The following is a 24,231-nucleotide window of genomic DNA, read 5'->3' on the forward strand; positions in this document are numbered from 1 at the left end:
TATTTGATGAAAAGATTAAAACTATATATAGGTCTTTCCCTCATCATGACATTAATAATGTAGACTCCCATCTGGTCATTAACAGGCATCTCACTTTGCCTTTATTATCGGAATTCAGACCAGTTACTCAGGAAGAAGTCTCTGCCCTTGTCAAGATCAAATCAGGCTACCCACCAGACCCTCTTCCACCCTGTTCCTGCACAAACATAGCCCCTCTTCTCATAACTAAACTGACATAGATATTTAATATGCCTCTAGATCAGGCCACGGTCCCCACTAGATGGAAAGCAGTGCAAGTAAAGCCAATTGTAAAAAAGCCCACTTCAGATCCAAAGGTCCCTGGCAACTACCGTCCTATCTCGCTGCTGCCATACTTTGGGAAGGTACTTGAATCCCTGGTCAATAAACAGCTTACCGCCCACTTGGAAAACCACGGACTTCTCGACCCATCACAATCAGGGATCACGGCGGCACATAGTACCGAAACAGCAGTAGTAGAGGTGGTTGATAATATTAGGCTGGCACTGGACAACAGGGAATCAGCCATGCTGGCCCTTTTGGATCTGTCAGCCGTCTCCAACACCATCTTTCACAGAATTTTAGAACAACGGCTCTAGGAGATGGGAGTCAGGGGAAAGTCCCTAGGCTGGTTCAAGAATGATCTAATGAACCATACAACTACAGTACAAATAGATACCCTGGCCTCACGTAGTAGATTGGTAAGCATTGGAGTGCCTCAGGGCTCCATCCTGAGCCCAATGCTTTTCATCCTCTATGTTACACCTCAGGGTAATCAGTTCCTATGGCTTTGAGGCAGTGTCATAAGCTGATGACACTCAGCTGTTAATCACGTTTGGTCCTGACCCTACAGACACAATGATCCGCTTTAAAAATTGTATGATCCACATCAACAACTGGATGGTAAATAACAATTTACGGCTCAACGGTAGTAAGACCGAGGTCATCCAATTTGGCAGGGCCGAGGACTACTGGTCTAATGATTGGTGGCCCCAAGTCTTGGGCCCATGCCCATCTCCTAAACAAGCAGTGCGCAATCTCGGAGTAACAATAAGTTGTCAATGAAAAATCATGTAAATCTTGCAATAGGCACTTGCTATGGGATTCTGCAGAAATTACGCAAAATCTTTAAGTGGATCCCAATTGAATCCAGGAAACAATTAGTACAGGGACTGATTGTAAGTCGTCTGGATTATGGGAATGCCTTACTAGCCTCCATAAATGAAGATCTACATGCAAAACTTCAGATCTTGCAGAATACGGTTGCCAGACTCATTTTGAATCTTCCATCAAGATCTCCATCAGCTCCTAGTCTGAGGATTTTGCACTGGCTCCTGGTAAAAAAGAAGTTGTTTTAAAATACTATGCCTTACCCACAAGAGCATACACGGAACCGGACCTAGTTACTTAGCTAAAAAAACTAAACTGGTATCAGCCAGGTAGACTTTTAAGATCCAGTACAAAACATCTCCTCACCCCGCAACGAATTCGCATTGTAAGAAATGGTAGTCGTTCTTTTTCTTTTCTTGCCCCTGACCTTTTGGAATAAGCTCCTGTCTCATCTTCTTTCCATCTTGGATTACAAGCTTTTTCGGAAGGAACTAAAAACGTGGTTATTTGAGCATCAATAATGTTGTCCATTTCTGACTGCTAGCCTATATGAAGTCTTTGCATGCGCCATGAGACTTAATAAGTTCCTCTGACTAGACTTGACTTGATGCGTCAGTTTAATTGCCTCACGCAAAAAAAAACCTTGCGCCAGCATGGATTAGTTGCATTTACACTGTGGCATCACGCATCTGTTGGCGTAAAGGTAACGCATTGCTGGAGTCGTGTTGCAAACACGTCGCAATTCCAGCAATGCCCAGGAATGCGTATTCCTATTGTGCTGCGCCACTCCTAACGCCTGCTTCAAGCAGGCGTATGGTTTTGACGCAGTGGCGTCGTAGAAGTGACTCACTTTTACAAGGTTTTCTTGCGACGAAACGCCCACCCTGCATACATTATACCTGATGCAGGTATAATGGAACGCAGGGCTTTACAATGTGACACATCTCCCTAGATGTGTGACGTTGTAAATGTGTCGCAACGTGGCGCATTGTTTGCGGTACCGCTGCATCACGAAAGTGATGCACCAGTGGCGTAAAAGTGTTTCAAGGGGCTTGCAAATCTGCCACGTTGTTTCAAAGTCCAAGAAGCAAGCATACAGTCGTTCCCCAGCATTAACATGTTAGCGACCATAGACAGTGCTAACATTTTGTGTGATGTACCATTCAAGGAAGCCTTTTGAAAGATGTGCAACCCACGTTTCTAGTTCATGTAATAACTTCAAATTCAAGTAGTACCATCAGTCAGTAGTTTGATGGCTCTCTGTGGGGCGCTGTTTTATATAGAGGGCACAGCAATGCCCCCCTTCCATGTAGTCAGTACAACTTTGTTGACTTTTGCCTGCTTCCCCCATGCATCTTCATGGCCCACTCAGTTGTTTTCATGGCCCTCCCAGTTTGAGAATTCTGGGTTCAGGCCTTCCTGCATCTGCATCATGTGAGGTTGCCTGGCTTGTCCTATGGGCCCCTAGTGGCTTATTTACAAGCCCCTTGCGCCACCAGTACGTCACTTTTTCCCATATTAGAAGTGACGCACCGACGCAGGGAGCTTGTAAATAAGCCCTCTAGTTCTGCCCTTGCTGGAGTTGGTGTCATGTCTCACAAATTCACATACTGAATGTGAATACAGGAATGTCTTCACTGTAGAACGCGTTATTTTACTTTAATATATATTTTCTTTTAAACAACATGCGTCAACTGTTATGCTTATTCATAATTATGTTGCGATATGCATCTATTATATTGACTTACCTCCATACCTCTCTCAAAGACATTTTCGTCGTCGGTGTCCTTCGGGGAAAAAAATGACAGTAATCATTACATTGCAGTATCTGAGGCGTAATATTGTACACTATGGTTTCAAAATACAATGCCCTAGAATCTGAATACGGCCAGAATAAGCTGTTGTTTTGTTTTTACGCAATTGATTGGACTGAGAAGTTTCTGGGGGCACAGAATGGGCAAATAGAGAAAGAGAGAAAGCGAGAGGGGGGGAGGGGGAGAGAGAGAGAGAGAGAGAGAGAGAGAGAGAGAGAGAGTTTGCTTGTGCTAGTTTGTGAGTGTGTGCTACTGTGCTTGTACTTGTGTGTTAGTGAGAAAGAGAGTGTGTGTGTGTGTTTGGGTGAGTTTGTGTGTACATGCTTGTAGTTTTATGTTTGTGAGAGAGAATGTGTGTGCTTGAGTGAGTGTGTGTGTGCTTGTACTTGTATGTTTGTGAGAGAGTGTTTGTGTGTGCATGCCTAGATGAGTTTACTTGTGTGTTTGTGATAGAGACGACTGTCCAAGGATGAATTGTCGCATTTAATGCTTCACAGGACCATTTCACACTCATTATTTTCCAAAACTTTAAACCAAATTTCGCCAAAATTGTCAGCCAGTCAACACATACTCAGTACCAGTTACTTATGCAAATATGGATTTGGGGTTTTAATACCTTTGTTCTTTTCCAGTTTGCTGATGTTCAATTCTGTCTCTTATGTTTGACAATCTGTGGTTGTAATTTTGTAAGTGGGTGGGCTCTTGAAATTGGAGTCCTTCTCCTTTACCCAAGAATCAACACAAGGAATTTCATCTTAGGGATGTGAAAATTGTACCACTTATTAAGTCTAAGTTGTCTAAACAGTGGTTGTTAGGATTGTTTGTGGCCGGCCCAATTAATCTTAAGATGGCACTGCCTGTGAACAGACCAAAAAGGGTGTGAATGAGCTGAAGGTAGACAATCAATTCAAAGTGTTCGTAACAGGGGGCCCCAAAATAGGTGAGGCTGAGGGACCCCAATTCCTTAGAATGAACCTGCTCACTCTGGTGCACGGTGTAGACAATCCTTTGGGAAAACAAACAGCTTCAGGCAGAAGGTAATGTTACTCTGGTAAGAATGACACTTAGGATGCTGCAAGCACCATATGTAATGGCATAATGCAAATATTAGTATAGTACCAAGCTTACAACCCAGCAGAGTGGACCGTCCCTCCATTACTGGAAAATGTGGGATACAGGAATGCAGAGTCCAGTTAACATATTTGGTGAGCTAGCCTTGAAAAGGAGCAATGCAGGTTTAGTAATACTGTGAGAAAATTACAGCCTGGTGATGATATATAGGGGAAAACAAGCAGTAATTCTAAAATCCCGCATACATACCATTTACATTTCAGATATTTGCAGCCCAGTAGAGAGGTGGCAAGGACAAAATATGTAGCCTTGACTACAGAGAGAATTCAACTTGGTGCTTCATTAGGAGTAGCTCGGGATTCCCGGTGGGGTCGTAGCAGAGTTACCCCATTGGGAATTGGAAAGTCTGTACAAGCTTCATGGACATGTTATGTTTCTCCCAGAGAGTTTGGACTACTGAAAGAAACCGAAATATCCGGGGACACTCAGAAGAGCATGAGGAATTACCCAAGGCATCAGAACTTTACGGTGTTAAACTTGAAAGCAGAAGCTGGGAGTGCACACCGTAACTTTAAAAAAGTAGGAGCAAGCATATGAGGGTGTGGCTTAACGGCCAGATCTGCCCACTTGGAAACTGGGGTCCAGGGGCCAGATGTAGGTAATTCATATTTACCACTTCTTAAATACCGAATTTTACCGATTCGGAATTTAAGAAGTGGTAAATATGAAGGGGGGAGATGTAGGTTTTTCCAGATGTGGAAATAATTTACCGAATCTGGAAATACCGAATCGGTATTTCCTATTGATTACTATGGGCTGTGAAGCCCATAGGAATCAATGGGAAATACCGATTCTGTAATTACAGAATCGGTAAATACCGATTTTAGCAAGGGTGCAGGGGGTGTCACTTTGACACCCTCTGGCACCCCTGTTTTAGGCTTGTGTGCCCTAAGGGCATGTATGTGTGCCACATGGCACAGGTGTACATGCACAGATGTGCATGCACACCTGGATCGGTATTTTACCATGCAATTGCATTGCATGGTAAAATACCGATTTTCAAAGCCCTGTGTCAATGTGCAACTTGGCACCTACATACCGAAAATGCATTTTCGGTAATTTTACCGACAGGTATATTTACCGATTCGGTAAAATTACCGAAAATGCCTGTTTTTTCCCCCCTACATCTCAAAATCCAATTACCGGTCGGTAACGGCCGAATTCGGCCGTTACCGACCGGTAATTGGCCACCTACATAGTGTCACAGGTTTGAGTTTCAGTGTCGGCTCAACATCCTGTGATTCTGGGTAAATCACTTAATCTCCGCGCACCTACAAAAAATGCATGTGTCCTTGTTTTTAAAGTTACAGTGTTTACTCTCTCAGCTGCTGCTTCCCATTTAACAACGTAAAGTTAATAAATTAAACAATACTAGCATCAATATTACACAGACCAGCTGTGAAAGAATTACAAAACAGCATCTCGGTGAGAACGAATGATTGTCTCTCCCGCATGACGTGTGACTTATTAAAACAAGGCAACATCCTGAGAGGTTGCCATATTAAAGTCATACTGTTTGAGCATGACGAAGAGGAGGATAATAATAATAATGATATAAGAGCCAGCATGAAACTGTTCAGGCACATGCAATTCGTATGAGAGGGGGGCAGCTTTCAGAGCTGTTGGATATGCAGGAAAGCCCGGTATAGGTAAAACATCAAAAAAAGTTCCGCTTCAAAAGCTGATGGAAACAGTAATTTAGCCCAGGAAATTGATAAGAGCAAACCTACAACGAAGAACAGGAAATAGCATGCTACAGCCAATAGAAATGGAGGAAAAGTAAGTGATGTAATAGCTTAAGTAAAAGGAATCAAATCAATGTTAAAGGATATTTCTTAGACCCTAACTAGTAGTCCACTAAACCCAAAGGGTTTGGAAGAGGCCCCACCTTCGGTCATCCCATGGCAGACTAACCACTCTGTTGATGGTTTGTCACTGAACACAGTATTCATTTCTGACAAAACTGCTTCCACTCACAGGACAGGAGCACTTTCGTGAGAAATGGGTGGCAGACGAGCAAAAAATGGACAGTGAGGAAGGAATGGACAAAACGAGGGAAGAGGAAGGAAGACAAAGAGCTAGGAACAGAACAATGAAAGGATATGGACTTAGTGGTTCGCTCTTCTTAAAGATTGAGTAATTGAAAGGCGAAGTTGATCTTGTGGAGCTTTGGTTCAGTGAAGAATGGTCGAGTAATTGAAAGGGGAAGTTGGCCTTGTAGCTCTTTAGATCAAAAATCACACAAACTTATGCTGCAGGTGCCCACCACGCTGAGCAGTTTTGCCACATATAGATATAATGAAGGAATGAAGGCAGGAAGGAAGATGCATATTTTACAGCATTCAACATTGGCACCTAGGATTTTGGGTAAAATAAAAGTAGGAAAGAAGTTGGATGGGGCAAAGGTGAGATAAGCTGGAAGCAAAAAGAGAGAAAGTGACAGGTGATTAGAAGGGAGGGAAAGAATTGTAATATTAATTGCATAGGATCAGGAGGCACTTTTTAGGAAACCATTATACTAAACAAGTGATTCAATGTGACTACTTAGCGTCCAAGTGCATCATCTAGCCATCTCTAGTTATGTGTCCTTTGCTCAACTACAGGACACTTAGCTGAGCAAAATGTTAGTGAATTGGGCCCACAAAGACTTCATTGATATCACTATAATGTAATGACCACCTCCTGACAGATTGACCAGTGCAAAGACTCTTGGTGACCGGACGACAACCTCTCGGTGTCATATAATTACACCCTAAAGCCTCTAACATCACACTGCATTAGACATGAGAGTGTCATCTTGGACAAAAAGGCTCTGAAATCCTATTAAAGGTTTTGGGATTAAGCAGAGACAATTTACAGAGTACTTTGCCACTGTGATTTCTCGGGTTTCCAAGGAAACGTAGGGCCCCATTAGGGTGGCGGGCAGATCGCCCCGCTGGCGGTACTTACTGCCGACCCGTGGGGCAATCTGCCCGCCATCCTTGCAGCAAAGACCCCCGCAATATTACAATGGCTGGGGGTCCGCGGCGGACGGAAAGACCGTCTGCCACTTTTCCGCCCGGTCGACAAGTCGCCTGGGCGGAAAAGGGTTCAATATGGTGGCGGTGTCTGAAAGACACCGCCAGCCATATTACAATGTGGCTGTGAACATGCCTTTCTGTGGAGGCATTGCCGCCACGGAAAGGCATGCGGAGTCAGCTTGCGGGGACACAGGGGGTGAGAAGGTTCACATGGGGGCCTCTCAATGAACAACATGGCAGGCACCACGTGGTGCATGTCACGTTGTGCATTGACACACACAGCCTGCCTTTGTGGCATTGCGGCGGGCGGTGCTCTCTGCACCGCCCACCGCAATGTTGCAAATGCACCTGCGCATCCTAATCGAGAGTGCGGACCGCCACACCCTCAGCTGGTGGTCCCGTTTCCCGAGGGTGTCCGCCCGCCATACTAATGGGGCCCTAAGTGTGGAATTTCGCCCAGGTGCATGTTAAATCTAGTTCTAAATTATTATAATGAAGACGTAGGGTATATGAACCAAATAGTGACTGGTTTTTAGGTGTTTTCAGAGGGATCCTTTTTGACCTTTGCCCCTTGAAGGTGCAGATCATTCACTATCACTCCCCACATAGGATCTGGGGTCCATGAAGTGATGATTCTAGAGAGGATTACCAGTGCCCTCCCAGTAAAAACACCTGCTTGAGCAGATTTCAACATTATAATTTGTGCGATAAAGATCACATGCTCAAGATTTTTCCCACTTTGAAATTTCAGCATGTTCAACTTACTGAAATTTATCGCTGAAAAAACTTCTGGTCAATTTTGTGACGCATGGATTTCTTTGTGGAAAGCTCAAAATTCTAAATTATTAGTAGAAAACGAGAATTGTTGCTGTTTATCAGACCTGGGGGAGATATAGGGGCATATATGTATAATTATATCATGCAGCATGGCAAGTTACCTTGCAGCTCTGCGTGGTAGGTAAAGGGCAGGAAAGCTGGCACAAAATGTGCCACCTTGCCCCAACACAGGCACTCTTGCACAAAAAATCCCCTCAAGTACAAAAAAAGTTTTGCGCTGGAAAGTAATTCCTTTATCAACATTTGTTGCATTACTTCTTACTTTTTGCACTGCTGCACTGCTGCAAAGTGTTGCTAAATGGGTTTTGCTGGATTGAATAAATGACGGCAGATCCTTCAGATCCTTCAAGGGACACATAGTGGAGACTGAAAAGTTAAAAGTTAAAGTCACCAGTTTGGAATGAGACTATATATATATATACTGCCGTGATCAAGAACTCTAGTTCGAAACGCGTAGGCGAACACAGTTTGAATAAACAACTTTGAAAATGGACTACTGACTGGAGTGCCTTCACTTGTTTACTTGTGGAAAATATATATATAACTTTGAAAAAAGTCCATGGGGACTGAAACGCGTCAGGAATGCCTAAAACTAAATTACCAAAAATAAATTCCTTCACTGCTGAGGTAGCGGCTCATTTCCCTTCTTTAAGGAGAAAAAGTTTGTTTTCATATATATATATATATATATATATATTCACGCTTCACAATCCTCTTTGGTTTAGAAAAAGGAAGACAGCACTCACAGGATCTTTTTCGTAGCGGTGTTTAATAAACTGACAGACGCGTTTCGGAGAAACTCCTTCCTAGGTGTCAATACGTTACGCGCTGCACGACGCCATTTTTAAGCTTCATTTGCATTTTACCATTGACACAATAGGAGGACTACTAACACATTACTCAGTGCACGCCATTTTGGGAGTATATTCCGACTCAGTCTTTAGATGTCGTTCATGCTTTACAAAATACGATCAATTCAAGTTAATAATTCATTTCAATGGCTAAAATTCATGCCTATCAAATAATCAATCTTGCCGTGGATCGGCACTTGCAATCTCTAAAAACAGAATGCGATCTCCCTCCTTGGTTCAAAAGTATTTTAAAGCTTAAACAAATATTGCACATTCATAAAAACCACAATGATATTAAGTTGAATCGTGTTTTTTCTAAGGCGGAGGAAACGCCCACTATTCGGGATGTCTTTCTTTCCAACAAAATTTCTCCCAAGGTGTACATGGGTATCATACAATATAATCATATTAGATACAATCCCAATTATGATTTTCCAAATTACACAGTGTCGCCGTGGATTGGCAATTGCATCCCCAATCCTGAGGTTGCATGTTCTCTCAACATCCTTAGCTTCGCAATCATTTTATTCTTTTGCACATCCTTCAATACAATATTTCCAAATCAATGATACAGTGAACATCTAGCTCCCTAGATGGACTGACAATTCCTCCCCACTGTTTAGACCATAAGGAGCTTTACTTTGAAGATCAACAATATAACGAGATTCTAGCCTCCGTAGTTTTAAAGTTCTATCACCTCCCCTGGCGTTCAATGGTACACAGTCAACACAAAAGTACTGCAACAGATCTCTGTCGCTTTTGTGTTTAATCAAGAAAAGACGCACCACTGGATATGAAAAATCCTTTTTAACTATGGCCCGCATGTGTTCCAGTATTCTCAATTTAACACAATTAATTGTGCTCCCTATGTATCTAAGGCCACACAGGCATTTCAAACAATATACTGCATAGGTCGTTTGGCAAGATACTGTGAGTGCTGTCTTCCTTTTTCTAAACCAAAGAGGATTGTGAAGCGTGAATATGGTTGCGGGACACCACCGTAAAACAGCACCCGCCCCACGAGTGACACGTTTGGTCTTGGTGTAATTGGAGCAGTAATATATATATATATATCAATCACACCGTCACTTGTTCGCGCTCTGGAATCCCTCCAGCCAGGAAAAAGATCAACGGACACGGACCATTTGTAGTGCTCCAATTTTATTAAAGGTGCAGGAGAAGTCTCATGACGTTTCGGCTCGCAAGAGCCTTGTTCACATGACAATGTTCCATTGCAGAACACACCATTATATACTGCCAGTGATTGGATAATGCTCGTCACATGAGAGGGTACAATTGTGTTATAGTGAACATAGTAAAGATACTAAATTTACTAGTCTGTCCTTCAAACTTATAATGAGGACACTCTAATGAAACTGAGTTTCGGGGTGCTGAATTGCGGTAAAATACCATTGTGTACCCCCGAATATGTCGTTTGTATAACAGGAAGTAATTCAAATATATGCATAGGTATTTCCCACCATTATCATATTCTAGGTAAACAGGACCTGTGTTTTTCGATATAAGTAAAATACCCGAACCTTAAATACATTATATACAGTACATTTAAATTTATATACAATAAAGTGCAAATGCATAACCTTTTTTCCATTGTGCAAACTCTGCAATTGTGCAAATATAATTGTGCAAATAGTAGCAAAAGTGCAAATGCTTTCAGTGTGCAAAATGTCGCTGAATAGTGCAATAAATTGTAGGATGTTAATTAAAATTAAACCCGGGTTGTAATGGGCCCATCCTGTCTAACATACCATATATATATATATTTAAAATTCATAATCATAATAATAACACATGTTTGTAGGTATTTACATATAAACAACTATCTAGACCTATATACACAATCGATGGGGACGATCACATAATGATTTCTCTCTCCTTTTGTACAAACCGACTAATCTTTTAGTTTTTATCTTCACTATGTCACTATGATAATTCAAAAATGATCACCGTGAGTTAAGTGTATAGTTGTCTGGAAGTAGGGATTTATCGGGAATAAGGACCGTCAAATCCACCCACATCCAGACCTACCCATCATATTTAAAATCAATTACATAATCAAAAAACAGCAAGTACAGAAAAATTACAGATTCATGATCAAGATCTTGATTTGCAAAGCTATGTCAAATTTCTGCCAGCCGGGCTACATGTTTCATTGATGTATTTAAATGACATAGTAACACTTGTTACTGGGGGTGTTTTCAAGGTAAACACGTGTACAGGTCCTCAGTTACATTTAATCCTCCCGGGCTTTTGGTGTTGAGTAGGAGGATGTATTTTGTTTCAAGTCTCCTCAACTTACTCTCCCTGTCCCCACCTCTCCTACTAGCTAGTATGGAATCAATCACCCAATATTTAAGCAGGTTATTGTTGCTCTGGTGGGATTCCCTAAAATGCCGGGCCACCGGATACGTGTTATCACCATTGGTGATAGCACGTAAGTGCTGCAGGATGCGCTTACGAACAGCATGCTTCGTACTGCCCACATATCTCAGTGGGCAGGGGCATTGGAGCACATAAATCGCAAATTCGGTTTTACAGGTTAAGACCTGTGTGATAGGGTGAGGAAGACTTGTAAAGCCATCCAAAAATGTTTTCATGTTTTCCCCATGAACACAAGTCTTACAAGTTTTACACCAGTAAAACCCTTAATTTTGCTGCCACCAAGCTGTTTTGTTAAATGGCTCAGGACTGGTGTCAACAATTTTGTCCCGAAGTGAAGGCGCCCTACTGAACATGAGGGAGACTTTCTTAGGGAGGGTGTTTCCAATGATTGGGTCACGAGTAACTAAAGGCCAGTGCTTGTTCATTATTTTGTATAGCTCTTTGTGTTGCCTACTGTACCCCGTTATAATGCGGAACTTATTCTCCTCCGCATTTTTCGTGCCACTCACAGTTTCTCCTATTTCTGAATCTGACTGCCTTGCAGACTTGGTTAGGAGTTCCTCTCTTGATGACAACATGGACTTAACTATGGCCTTATGAAAAACCTGTTCAGAGTACCCTCGTTCCAAAAACCGTATTTTACTGGCATCCTGAGCTAGTTTGAGGTCAGAGGGATTGCTGCATATACGGCGCAGACGAAGCATTTCCCCATAGGGGATGCTTGAGATTAAATGCGCCGGATGGGCACTAGCCGCATGTAGCATGCTATTTCCTGCAGTTAATTTCCGAAATATCTTACTCTCAATACGTCCATTCTGAACATACAATTCGGTGTCAAGGAAAGTGATTGATTCCTGGCTAAGGGTGGCAGTAAAGTTAAGATTAAGATTATTGCAGTTCAAATTGTCAATGAACCCCAAAGCCTCCTCCTTACTACCTCTCCAAATAATCATCAAGTCAATGAACCGATACCATTTGATCAGGTTGTTATCAAAAATGTTCTGGTACATTGGCCTGAGGACCAGCTCCTCCCAAGCCCCCATGTGTAAACATGCAAAGCTCGGGGAGAAGCTGGCCCCCATTGCCACCCCCTGAAGTTGGCGGTACAATTGATGATTGAACATAAATAAATTGTTCGACAGGCAAAACCGAAGCATACTCAACAACATCTTGTTATGTTCTTCAAATTCAGGGCCCCTTCTTTGAAGATAGTATTTCACTGCTGTAAGGCCATCAAGATGTGAGATACTTGTATACAGTGCTTTTACACGAAGCGAGATTAGCCAATCACCCTCCACCCAGGTAATATCCATGATTTTCGTTAGCAAATCCCCCGTGTCCTTAATGTAGGAGTCCAGGTTTCGCACATACCCCTGTAGAAAGTAATCTATATAGACAGAGGTGTGTTCCAAGAGGCTGCCTCTAGCAGATATTATGGGCCTGCCCGGTGGATGCAAGGGGTCTTTGTGCACTTTAGGCAAAAAGTACAGTATAGGTGTAATTGGGTGTTCAGCTTTCAGATATTTAAATTCCGCTTCATTAATAAGTTTGGATGTTTTCCACTTCTCTAGTTTTTGATGATAGTCAATCTTTACTGATGTTAGTATCTGTATCTGGACCCGTTCATAACAAGTTCGGTCATTGAGTTGGATATAGGCTTCTTGATCATAATTAGCTTTAGTCATGAGGACTACATTGCCCCCTTTATCACTTCCCCTCAAAATATTATTGTCACTGATATATTCACCTAACTATAACATTACTTTAACCTGTGGTTTTTACAGTATATATATATATATGTATATATATATTACCTACTGGCGGTCGCCAGTAGGTAGTTATAGTTAGGATTGATTTCCATAGGGAAATCGCAACATTCTATTTGGAATAACTTTGGCTCCGGTTGAGGAATCAGCCTGAATCTTTCAGCAACTTTGCCTCGCGGCTCTCCGCTCCTTCCCTGAAAGTTTGGGGGGGATTTGTCAAGCGGGGGCCGAGATAAAAGGGGGGTCCCAAACGTGTTTTCCCCATGTTAATTTCCATAGGGCGGTCTGTCGCACTTTTAGCTCGAACGGCTGAATGGATTTTCACCAAACTTGGCAAAATTGTAGGGACTAGTAGCCCGATGTGCCTTTGCTATGTCTCAAGATATGTGCTCCAGAGGATTTTGAGTAATTTAGGTTCCAAAAAATTTATATATCTATAGGCGCGCCCCGGTACGCGTACCGGGGAGCGCTCCGGGCGCGCCACGCGACTTGCGCACGGCAAGCTGATTGGCTCTTGGGTGTCTGTAAACATTCGAAACAGTCCGCAGCGGCCGCCATCTTGTGTCTCGGTAGGATTGAGACACAAGAGGTGGCAAAAATCAAAGGGGGAAATGAGTAAAAGGGGGCAGGGTACACCCCCCTGACCCCCTCGATTTTCGCGGGGGGGGGGGAGCGCCCGGTATGCGCACCGGGGAGCGTACCATGGAGATTAAAAATGACAGACTTTTTAAAAAAAAAATAGCATTTTTTTATAAATTGGAGGTAGTTCTGAAAATAACTTTTTTTTTGTTTTTGTTGTTTTATATATTTTTTTAGACTTTTTAAAACGATTTAATATTTTTTTGGGATTTTTTTCGGGGGAAAAACAAAAACAGGGATTCCAAAACTGCTCAACAGGAGCAAAAAAATGTGAAAATTTAGGGAATGGCAGGGCAGCGGTGTTCCTGTTTCTTTATGGCAATGAGTTCAACACTCTGCTCCCCATAGCAGAGCAGTTCGTCACACTGCGTGCACAGAAATTTGATGCCTGCAAACACCGGCTGTATGTTAGGGACCATTCTTCCCGAAGGTGTTGCTCCACCAGTGGAGGTGCTGCCGCCATCTGTGGGTAAATTCCGTGCCAGCTCCCTGACACTCTCCCTGGCAAAGTTGTTTGGGTGTCTTCTTTTGACATGCCTGATTAAACTGGCATTCCCGAAGCTATATTTTTTAGAGGATTGCCTCTGGATAAAGTACTGCCACATATTTTGCAGGTTACTTTTGCAGCATTGACTTTTTTTTGTCCTTCAGGGATGTCATAGAATTTCCAGATGAAATGGTTCTTTTTCTTCTGGTGAGGAGGGTCCTCATGCAAAAATTTGTCGGAATCCCTGCTGGATTACTCCCTTGTAGCCATTGCTGTAGATCAGGAAAGTAGGAGATGAAGACAGTACACAGAACAGCTCTTGCTCTCTCCAAGTACAAAGCAATAGTGAGAGAAATGGGTGGGTTTTTCACAATTTGGAAAAAAAAAAGTTCTGAACCAATGAAAAGTGTTATTTTAAAGTCACATGGCTTGACGCGCTTATGCTACGCGCCCTGGGGCGCGTCCCGGGGTGTGTATCGTAAGCGTATCGGGGCGCTTACGTTGCGCGATCGTATGCGCTTCCGGGTGCGCTTACGCGGTGCGTCATAAGACGCATCTCGCGGCTACGCGATACGTGTCTTATGACGCAAGGCGTGGCGGCTACGCGATACGTCACGATGTTGTTTTCGTTCGCGGGATTAGCGCTCCCGGGACGCCCCCACGTTACGTGCCCCGGGGCGCGCCGTAACATTGCGCTTACCCGTGCGTTCACCGGTACGCGCCCCGGGAGCGTCCCGAGGTGAAAAATAAAAAAAAAAAAAAAAATGACATAATCATACAATATAAAATTCGCTTTAAAATTTATTATTTTTAATAACTATAATTCACTGAAAAAACCATAGGTTTCACACCAGTTATAGTTAGGAATTAGCATTTAAAAAACCTATGAAATTCACTGAAAAAACCATAGGTTTCACACCAGTTATAGTTAGGAATTAGCATTAAAAAAACCTATTAAATTCACTGAAAAAACCATAGGTTTCACACCAGTTATAGTTAGGAATTAGCATTTAAAAACCTATTAAATTCACTGAAAAAACCATAGGTTTTACACCAGTTATAGTTAGCTGGAAGTTTTACTCGCATAAAACCATTGAAATTCCCACGTTATAGTTAGTTGGACTCACTATAACTTGCGCGTGCAATGCACTGCTGATGATGTCACATATTACATCACTCATGACATGGTCAGTGACATCACTCATGACATCACCTTTTATCGGCAAGAAACTGCCACTAAAACAGCAATAATGGGCTTGATAATATGCTCTTGTGAATTCCCATAGAAGTCCAGGTTCTGGTGTTAACCTGGGTTTCTATGGGAATTCACACGGGCATATTATCAAGGCCCTTATCGCCGCTTTAGCGGCAGTTTCCTGCCGATAAAAGCGGAGATAATGTATCGCCCTTTCTTGATAATATGGCCCTTTGTGTTTTCTCCCATTTGGTGCTTCCCGAGAGCAAACACAAGTTTCCCAGCCATTGCGGGCATAGAAACTCACTGGAGTGGTTTCCCCGGGACACAGCAAGTGAGCTGGCCCTTGGACGCCGAGAAGGCGTTCAACAGGGTCTCCTGGGGGATCTTGTGGGCCATACTTAACCCCTTCCATGCTGCCGCGATTCTGCTCCTCTGCTGAAGATTTCAGCGCGGGTGCGGTCATGACGGCCCCCAGCCGTCATCAGCACACGAGCACTGTAGTGCATGACGGCTGGGGGCCGTCATCAGCATGCAAGGGGTTAAGTGGAAGGGATTTCCTGCAGAATTTATACAGGCAATTTGTGAGATGTATTCTTCACCAAAAGCCGCACTTCGTATTTCTGGTCAACAGACTAGCTCTTTTTCCATTAGTCGGGGCACGCGGTAAGGGTGTCCTTGTTCACCCTTGCTGTTTGCCCGTTATATTGACCCATTTCTGAGTAAAATAGAGGGTAATCAGGGTATAGTACCGATAAGAGCTGGCAATGCTATTCACAATATTTTAGCTTATGCAGATGATATAGTTGTTATAATCTCTGACATTCCATCTGCGTTCAGTGCACTTAAGGACTTAGCTGGTCAATTTTGGGCAGTTTCGGTGTATAAGTTAAATGTGTCAAAAACACAGGTGTTTCAGACCCCCGATATGCCAATATCAGATGCCCCAGTGGTCACAGAAGCCACGTATCTAGGGGTACGCATAACCACTGCAGTTGATATCATTCCGGATTTAAATATCCTTCCGATGATGGATGCGGTGAATACTAAATTAGAGCGACTTGATCACTTGCATCTTTCCCTATATGGACGCTGTAGTGTACTTAAAATGGTAGTACCCGCCAAGTTTTTATATTTATTTAGGACTATTCCTTTATTATTTTCTCAAAGTAGTTTGATTAAGGCAGATAGGGTCTGCTATAGGTTTTTATGGGTGTACAGGCGCTCACGTAGGGCATCTAAGTAGATGTGCCTTCCACGAGATCGCGGGGCTGATCTGTTCCAAATTTGTTTTCTTATTATTGGGCAGCGATGATACAATCAATGGGAGTCTTAATACTTGGAGAAAAAGCGATGGTTCCAATTTGTAATCGTCCTACTATTTTTGAGATAGGTCTAGGGGCTGCGGCTAAGGGTATTTTGGTGGAGGTTTTGGAGCCTTATTATTACAAAAGATTCAAGGTTATCATTGCTGCATTTACAATTTGGCAGAAAATAAGGCAGAAATTAGCTATTCCAAATCTTAATATATATACTCCTCTTAAAGCTGCTCGACTCTTGCCCGGTATTTTTCAAGATCAAACTATGCATAGATGGCAAATGCAGGGGATTCGGGTGTTAGGTGAACTGGTGGGGGATGGACAAGTGTTATCTTATATTAATATAAAGGACAAATTTCAGTTGTTATCACAGGATTTTTTCAAATATTCACAGATTCAAAGTTTTTTTCACAAACATTTGAAGGTCACACCTGGTATGTTAGATAAAGTACCTATTTTCGAAATGATTAAAAAAAGAAGTAGAATAGGAATGCTTTATCAGTATATATTGCCGGTTCTTCCTGATGACTTGTCAGTTCAAAGTGTTAAATGGGAAGGTAAGCATGGAAAGACAGGCATTGACTTAACACCAGTGTTAGATCTTGCAAGCGAGGTCATTGTGTCGGGAACACTTAGAACTCCAAATTATATGGCAATTCTGGACTTATATTATACACCCGCAAAAATTTCAAAATGGGGTAGTAGAAAGGGAGATTCTTGTGCACGGTGTGGCCTTATTGCGACTGACGCAATAGATATGTTCTATTCCTGTCCTTCCCTTACTAGCTTTTTAGAAGATATCTAGCGCTTCATTAATACTACACTTAAGATCAGCTGCATTCTGACCCCAGCATTAGTGATATTCGGGCTTGATGTTTGTAATAATGAAGAAGGTCGGAATACGCAATATGAATCTGCCTTTATGTTTATAGCTATGTCACAGGTTCGGTTGTGTATAATGTCTCAATGGCTGTCCTCTGAAGCTCCTACCTTCTCGAACTGGCGAGCTAGATTGTTAGCTATCCACAGGAGGAGACAAATGGCATTAAAGACTTGGGCGCCGGTTGAAGAATGGATTAACTGAAATGTTATGATATTGGTGCATGTGTCTTTCTTTCTTGGCCTGTTTTCGGATGTTGGAGATAGGGCTAATTCTGTTCTATGTTTTCAATACAAATGTATCTGTAATGTATGTTGGAATTAATGCCAACTCTGCATTGTAAGGTTTAAAATTCCTTGTCAATAAAATTTATTTTAAAAAAAGCAAGTGAGCTGGCCCAAGGAGATAGGGTCCTGAGGCCAATAAATGCTCAGGGAGGGGCACCATGCTGCCCCCTTCCTTTAAATTTAAGTAGCATCCCTGGGGGATGAGGTCCCCAAGGGCCTTTTAAAAGATACTTTGGGCCTCTGGGGATGGTGTCCCTGGGGCTGAATATGGATCAAGGAGGGGGATGCATGCCTCCCACCTCATAATAATTAAAATAGGGCCCTGGGGGATGGGATCCAAGGGGTCGAAACAGCTTGGGGAGAGGGGCTGCTCACCCCCTTCCCATAATTATTAAATTGCGCTGTGAGGAATTATTTTATTTATTTATTTTATTTTTGCCATTTGTTAAGCGCGACAAATACCCGTAGGCGTCTCGGCGCTAGATTATTCCCTAAATCCTCCCAAGAGGCTCACCGGATGCTGGCTGGTTATTGATCGAAGAGCCACGTCTTCAGTCCCCTACGAAATTGTAGCAGGGAGGAACACGTCCTGATGTGCTGTGGCAAAGAATTCCATAGCTTGGATGCGGCAACCGAAAAGCGACGGTCCCCCCAAGAGACTGTTCTAGATCGTGGGGTCACTAGTTGGTTTAGATTGGCCGATCGAAGCTGTCTGGCCGGTTTATAAGGTCTAAACTGATCCTTAAAGTACTGAGGGCCTGAATCATTCAGTGTTTTGTATACGATGCACAGAGATTTGAATTTAATTCGGTTGCAGATTGTCAGCCAGTGATATTTCCTGATGGTGTTTGCTATGGAAGAGAACTTGGGTGTTCCCGAGAGCAGACGTGCTGCTGCATTCTGGATTGTCTGAAGCTTAGTGGTGACCCTTACCTGAGCATTTAAAAACAATCCATTGCAATAATCGAGGGACGATAGCACTAAGGTGGTAACCAGGGTTTTGGCGGCAGAATCAGGCAAAAACGGAAGGATTTTCCTGATCAGCCTTAGCTTATGGTGGGCTGTTGCCGCTACCTTATTTGCATGTGCTAGAAAGTTGAGGTCACCATCGAAGATTATGCCCAGATTCCTAACCTTAGAGGCAGGCCTGGGGGGGTCACCCAGAGCTGCAGGCCACCAGGTTACTGACCAGTCAGGAAGAAGAGGTCCAAAAATAAGCACCTCCGTTTTTCCGGAGTTAAGCTTAAGGCAGTTCGCTGCCATCCATTCTCCGATTGCTAGCATTCCGCGTTGGAAGCGCTCTGCCACCTCGGGTCCATTGTCTTTGATGGCTAAGACTAGTTGTGTGTCATCAGCGTATGAGGTTATGCTCATCCCGTATGCTTTGATGACATTAGCAAGGTCCGACACATATATATTAAATAGTGTCGGACTTAGGGATGAGCCTTGAGGAACCCCACACGGAAGTGACATCTCAACTGATTGATATGGGCCCAAGGTGACTGCCTGAGATCAGTCAGCTAGAAAGGATGCAATAAGATCCCTTGCAGTAAGGAGAATGGCTTTCTTTTCGACACGGTCGAGCAGGATCTTATGGTCGACCGTGTCGAAAGCCGCTGATAAATCCAGCAGTACTAACACTGCCGTTGCTCCATGGTCTCGAATGGTCCTGATCTCATCGGCGGCCTTGATTAAAGCGGTTTCCGTGCCATGATATCTTCGGAAACCGAATTGCGATTCATCCAAGAGAAAATGTTTCTCTAGATGATCGACTAGCTGATGATTCATGGCCTTTTCTATCACCTTGGCTAAGAATGGAAGGCTTGCAATAGGCCTATAGTTCTTTAAATCAGACTTATCAAGGGTTACTTTCTTCAACAGGGGCTTCACCAGCGTATTCTTTAAGGAATCTGGATAGGTTGCGGAGGCAAGTATCGAGTTGCAGACTGCGGTGATGACAGGGATGAGTGTGTCCATCACCGGTAAAAGCACTGAAAAAGGACATGGGTCTAACGATGATCCAGTTTTAATAGAGGAGACCAGAGCCTTTATTTGATCTATAGTGAGTGGCTTGAAACTTGTCAAGGCTTTATCCATAGGGAGATCCGATGGAGCTAATATTGTGGGCCGCGGAGTGAAAGCCTGGTAGATGTCGTTCACTTTCGAAAAGAAGAATTTAGCCAGTTCGTCACAGAGTAGTTGGGAGGGGGGTGGGGTAAGATCGGGGGCATTGCCTGACAATGATCTGGTAATGTCATATAATTTCCTGCTTGAATTTTTGACATTTTCTATTTGAGCTGAGAAGAACGTTTTTTTTGCTTCTATAATCATGGCTTTATAAACAATCAGTGACTCTTTATATTTTGCCTTATCCTCCGTATCATAGTTTTTTCGCCACTGCCTTTCCCTATTTCTGTTCTGTTGTTTTTGCCTCCTTAATTCCTCTGTGTACCATGGTGCGGATGGGGTATTTCTATTCCTTGATAATGTTTTAATTGGTACTAGCATATACGTGGCCTGAGCTACCCAATCATGATATTGTTGAGTGAAAATATTTGAATCATTAGACAACAAAGGGCAAGTACTTTCCAAAAGCATTTTTAATTCAGTCTGGTTTATATTTTTCCAGACTTTAACTGATCGTGGGATCAAGTTATAGCTCTTGCTCTTCAAATTTTCATTAATTGTGAGTCTACTAAATACCACATAGTGGTCAGTCCATGGCATAGGTTGGATGTTGGATATGTGTAGACTCTCCACATTAGAGAAGATGCCATCTAAAGTATGTCCGGCTTGATGGGTGGCAGCTGTGACCATTTGTCTGAGCCCCAATGTGGCCATATCAGTGACAAGTGCCCGAGTGTCCCTATCATCTTCTTGCTCCAGATGGAAGTTCATGTCCCCCATAATAGTGAAAGACTCTTCCAATAATAGTGGAATGATGTCCCTTGAGCCAAAAACAGCTTAGGTAGGGGGGCTTGAATGCTCCTCTTTTCTTAATTAAACAATGCTGCCCCCCACAACATTGTGGCAAAAACCACAGATTTCTTTTTAATTTTCTCTGGGTCCCCTAGTGCACCTAGGTCTTATAGCTTCTTAAAAGAAATTAAAGACAGAGGACTAAGTCTCAGAGTTCTGTAATGGCTGCCAGCAAAATGTTTTTCATGCTCCTGGCAGCCAAATCAGAATGCTCCCTCCCAGGGGAGTCTGACCTCCACTGGAGCGAATTTCCCTAAGGGAAAAAATGCTCCCTGGTCCACTCAAAACACTGTATTTTTAAATTGCCTCTTCCCTGAGCCTCTCGTGTACCAAATATTTGTAAACCTTTATTTTTAAAAAACGACTGAACAGATTTACACAAATCACAAAAAGCACAATCTGCGGACCAAAATCTAGCTACCTGCCAATAGTAATTATATTCAACAGTTGTTGCACTAGCCCTGCCCAAAGAAGTCTATGGAAAATGCATAGGGAAATTTGCTTTTTTGACCCCTTTTATCTCAGCCCTTGCTTGATGGATCACCCCAAAACTTTCCAGGAAGGATCAAAAGTGAATGTGTTTTTTGTTGGAAAGTTTTGTGATGATTCGTCAAACGGCGCCAACGTTTCTATTTTTTTAAAATGTATTTTATTGATTTCTTAATAACATTCAACTGTGGGACACAGCATTTCAAAAATACGTACACTTAATACACTTTGTGACCAGGCGGTGAATGTTTCCAATTTCAAACGTGATAGAGAGCTAACATAGACCCCCAAAAATACAGTTTTTCTTTATAACACACTCAAGCCATATATGATCCATTGACTTGCGTACCCTCTAATACATACTACTCACTGCTTGAAACATGTACATTCAGAGTGTTTAAATTGCAGACTTCAACTCGGTCCATCGTCTGTCCCTTGTCTTCTGGTGAGTCGGCACTGTTGTCTGAGGTAGTATGCCGGTAATTATTATACAGTTCCCAAAAGTTTTTAGGCCTATTGCGCGGGGAGGAGATCACTGTAGAGTTCTGTCTGTGTGCTACAATATGTCATGTCTGTTTTCCACTGTTGGATCGTGGGTAGCGGACCACGAGACCAATTAATCGCCACCCTGAGTTTGGCCAGCAGCAGTCCCATACCAATGATATGCCGAACCCCCCTTGGCTTTGATTTAGAATAACCCAATAATGCTAGGGCTGGGTCGGGATCTAGCGGTATCTTAATAATGTGGCCTAATTCTTTAAACACGGACACCCAGTAAGGCGCGATACCAGGGCATGTCCAGAAGAGGCGGAGAAAGTCGGCCATTGTCCATGACAGTGATCGCAAGCGCCATTATCCCTTAAACCGTATACATGCAGACTTTCTGGGGTGTAATATACCCGATTTAAATATTTAAAGTGATTCAGCCGGTTAAGCGAGATATGCTTGGTGTTTGTACTGCAGTAGGTCCACATCGCATCATCTATTTCTATATCCAAATCTCGCTGCCACTCCAATCTGGCCTTAGTATAATGATTCGCCCTATAGGAGATGGATATGTTATAAAGTTTAGATACTATAGGCTTTGGGGAGGTTGCACTTATAATGTATGTCAATGCCAGTAGCTCCGGGTCTTCAAGATAATCATCTCCAAGTAAATCTTTCAGTGCCTCTCGCGTTCTATAGAATTGAAATTGCACCAATGTGGTAAGTGCCGGTTCGACAGTTCTGAAATGATCCCATCGTTTGGAAACCCCTTCCTCAAACAAGTCCCCAATCATATGGACGCCCATAGTGTTAAGTGCGCATATGAATCCTTTATATGTGCATGGCGCTAACCACGTGCACCATTCTATTCGGGCCTTCGGTGAGTAAAGAATCACTCAAGCCTGCTGTTGTAATAGATAGTGCCAGGCGTGTGTTGTGGAATTGATAGAATCTAAAATACACATTCTCCGATCAGCTGGCTGAAATAGCATAGCGGGCAGTGGCAGTGGCATTGCCACCTCAGTTTCAATTCGAAGATGCGGTATGTCAGAGAACCCATGTAGCCAATAATGTGCGTTCGCGTATTGCGCCGTTCTGTAATATAAATCAAAATCTGGTGCTCCCAGACCTCCCGTAGAGTATGGCAAAACTAGTATTTTCCACTTTACCCGCAATTGTTTACCTGCCCATGCCAGTCTTACCATCAGCGTTGTGAGGCGGTCAAAGAAAGCGCGGGGTATCACCATGGGAATGTTGGTAAATAAAAACAAGAGACGTGGCAATACCACCTTTTTCATAATGGATATTCTATCCAACAGTGATAATGGAAGCTTAATCCATCTTTCCTCATCATCCTCAAGTTTGCTAAAGGTCCCCCCATAATTCTCCCTAAACACTATATCTGAGTCAGTGTGTATTTTAACACCTAAATAACATACTGCCTCCGTGGTCCATTACAGAGGGTAATCCAGTTCAAATTGAGGAGTGCATGGTGTAAGTGGGAAGACAATAGACTTCGACCAGTTGACGTGTAAGCAGGACAATGCTCCGAATTGCACACCTCGCGGAGCGCTGCAGAAAGGTTTGACTCAGGGTGTCTAACATAAAGAAGTGTATCGTCCGCGTACGTTGAAACTATGATTTTGTAGCTTTGAAAGCATATTCCCCGGTTTTGATGGTATTCCCGCAGCGCACATGCCACTGGTTCTGCCACTAAGGCATAAAGCAATGGTGACAACGGGCAGCCTTGATGTGTGCCCCTGGATATATATATTGGGTCTGTGACTATGTTGCCTATTTTGATCCTGGCCTTGGGTTTGCTATAGAGAATGCCTAACAGTTATAGGATGACAGATCCCACTCCCATCCTAGTCAGCACCTGCGTCCTGAACGGCCATTCAACCGAGTTGAATGCATTGCCTATATCCAGGAAGACTGCCGCTGGTTCAGGTCTAGTGTGCTGCAAGACGCCAAAGACAGTACAGATATTATATGTTAAATTCCTTCCTGGGTCAAACCCTGCCTGCTCCGGTGCTACCAAAATTGGTACAAGTAGGACCAATCGATTAGTGTCCACATTAAGCAGGGACAGTGGACGATACAAGGCACATTCCTCTGGGGACTTACCAGGTTGAAGAAGAGCTACAAGTACTGACTCTGACATAGAAGGTGGCATAGTGCCCGTGACGCCCAAATCATCAAAGAGCGTAGCCAGTTGTGGAAGCTATACATCTATAAATGTCCTATAGAACGTGACAGTAAGTCCATCAGAACCAGAAGCACACCCTGCCCACATACTGGCTAAGGCTAGCGTTATTTCATCTCTCTCTATGGGCCTCATAAGGAATTCTCTGTGCGTGTTAGTCAGCCGCGGTAGCTTAATATATGCCAAATAGTCTTCTTCAGAGGCTGCGCTCCTTGCAGCATATATTTCAGAATAATATTGCCGGAATCTATTACCTATCTCTTTTTCATCTGATAAGCATGTGCCTTCTTTTGACCTAATACTCACCGTTCGTG

The 24,231-nt window shown here is 43.1% G+C and overlaps 1 protein-coding gene across 2 annotated transcripts in view; it reads right to left on the reverse strand.

The window, feature by feature from the left end:
- The window catches only part of LOC144824860 (retinol dehydrogenase 7-like), a 322,966-nt gene that overhangs the window by 203,044 nt on the left and 95,691 nt on the right, over positions 1-24,231 (reverse strand). For both annotated transcript variants that reach the window (XM_078683842.1, XM_078683843.1), the window contains one exon: positions 2,877-2,915. In XM_078683842.1, the coding sequence (XP_078539968.1) occupies positions 2,877-2,915 (39 nt within the window). The remainder of the gene's footprint in view (positions 1-2,876; positions 2,916-24,231) is intronic.

The sequence above is a fragment of the Lissotriton helveticus genome, chromosome 3_1 (genome assembly GCF_964261635.1).
Source record: "Lissotriton helveticus chromosome 3_1, aLisHel1.1, whole genome shotgun sequence".
Classification (NCBI taxonomy): Eukaryota; Metazoa; Chordata; class Amphibia; order Caudata; family Salamandridae; genus Lissotriton; species Lissotriton helveticus.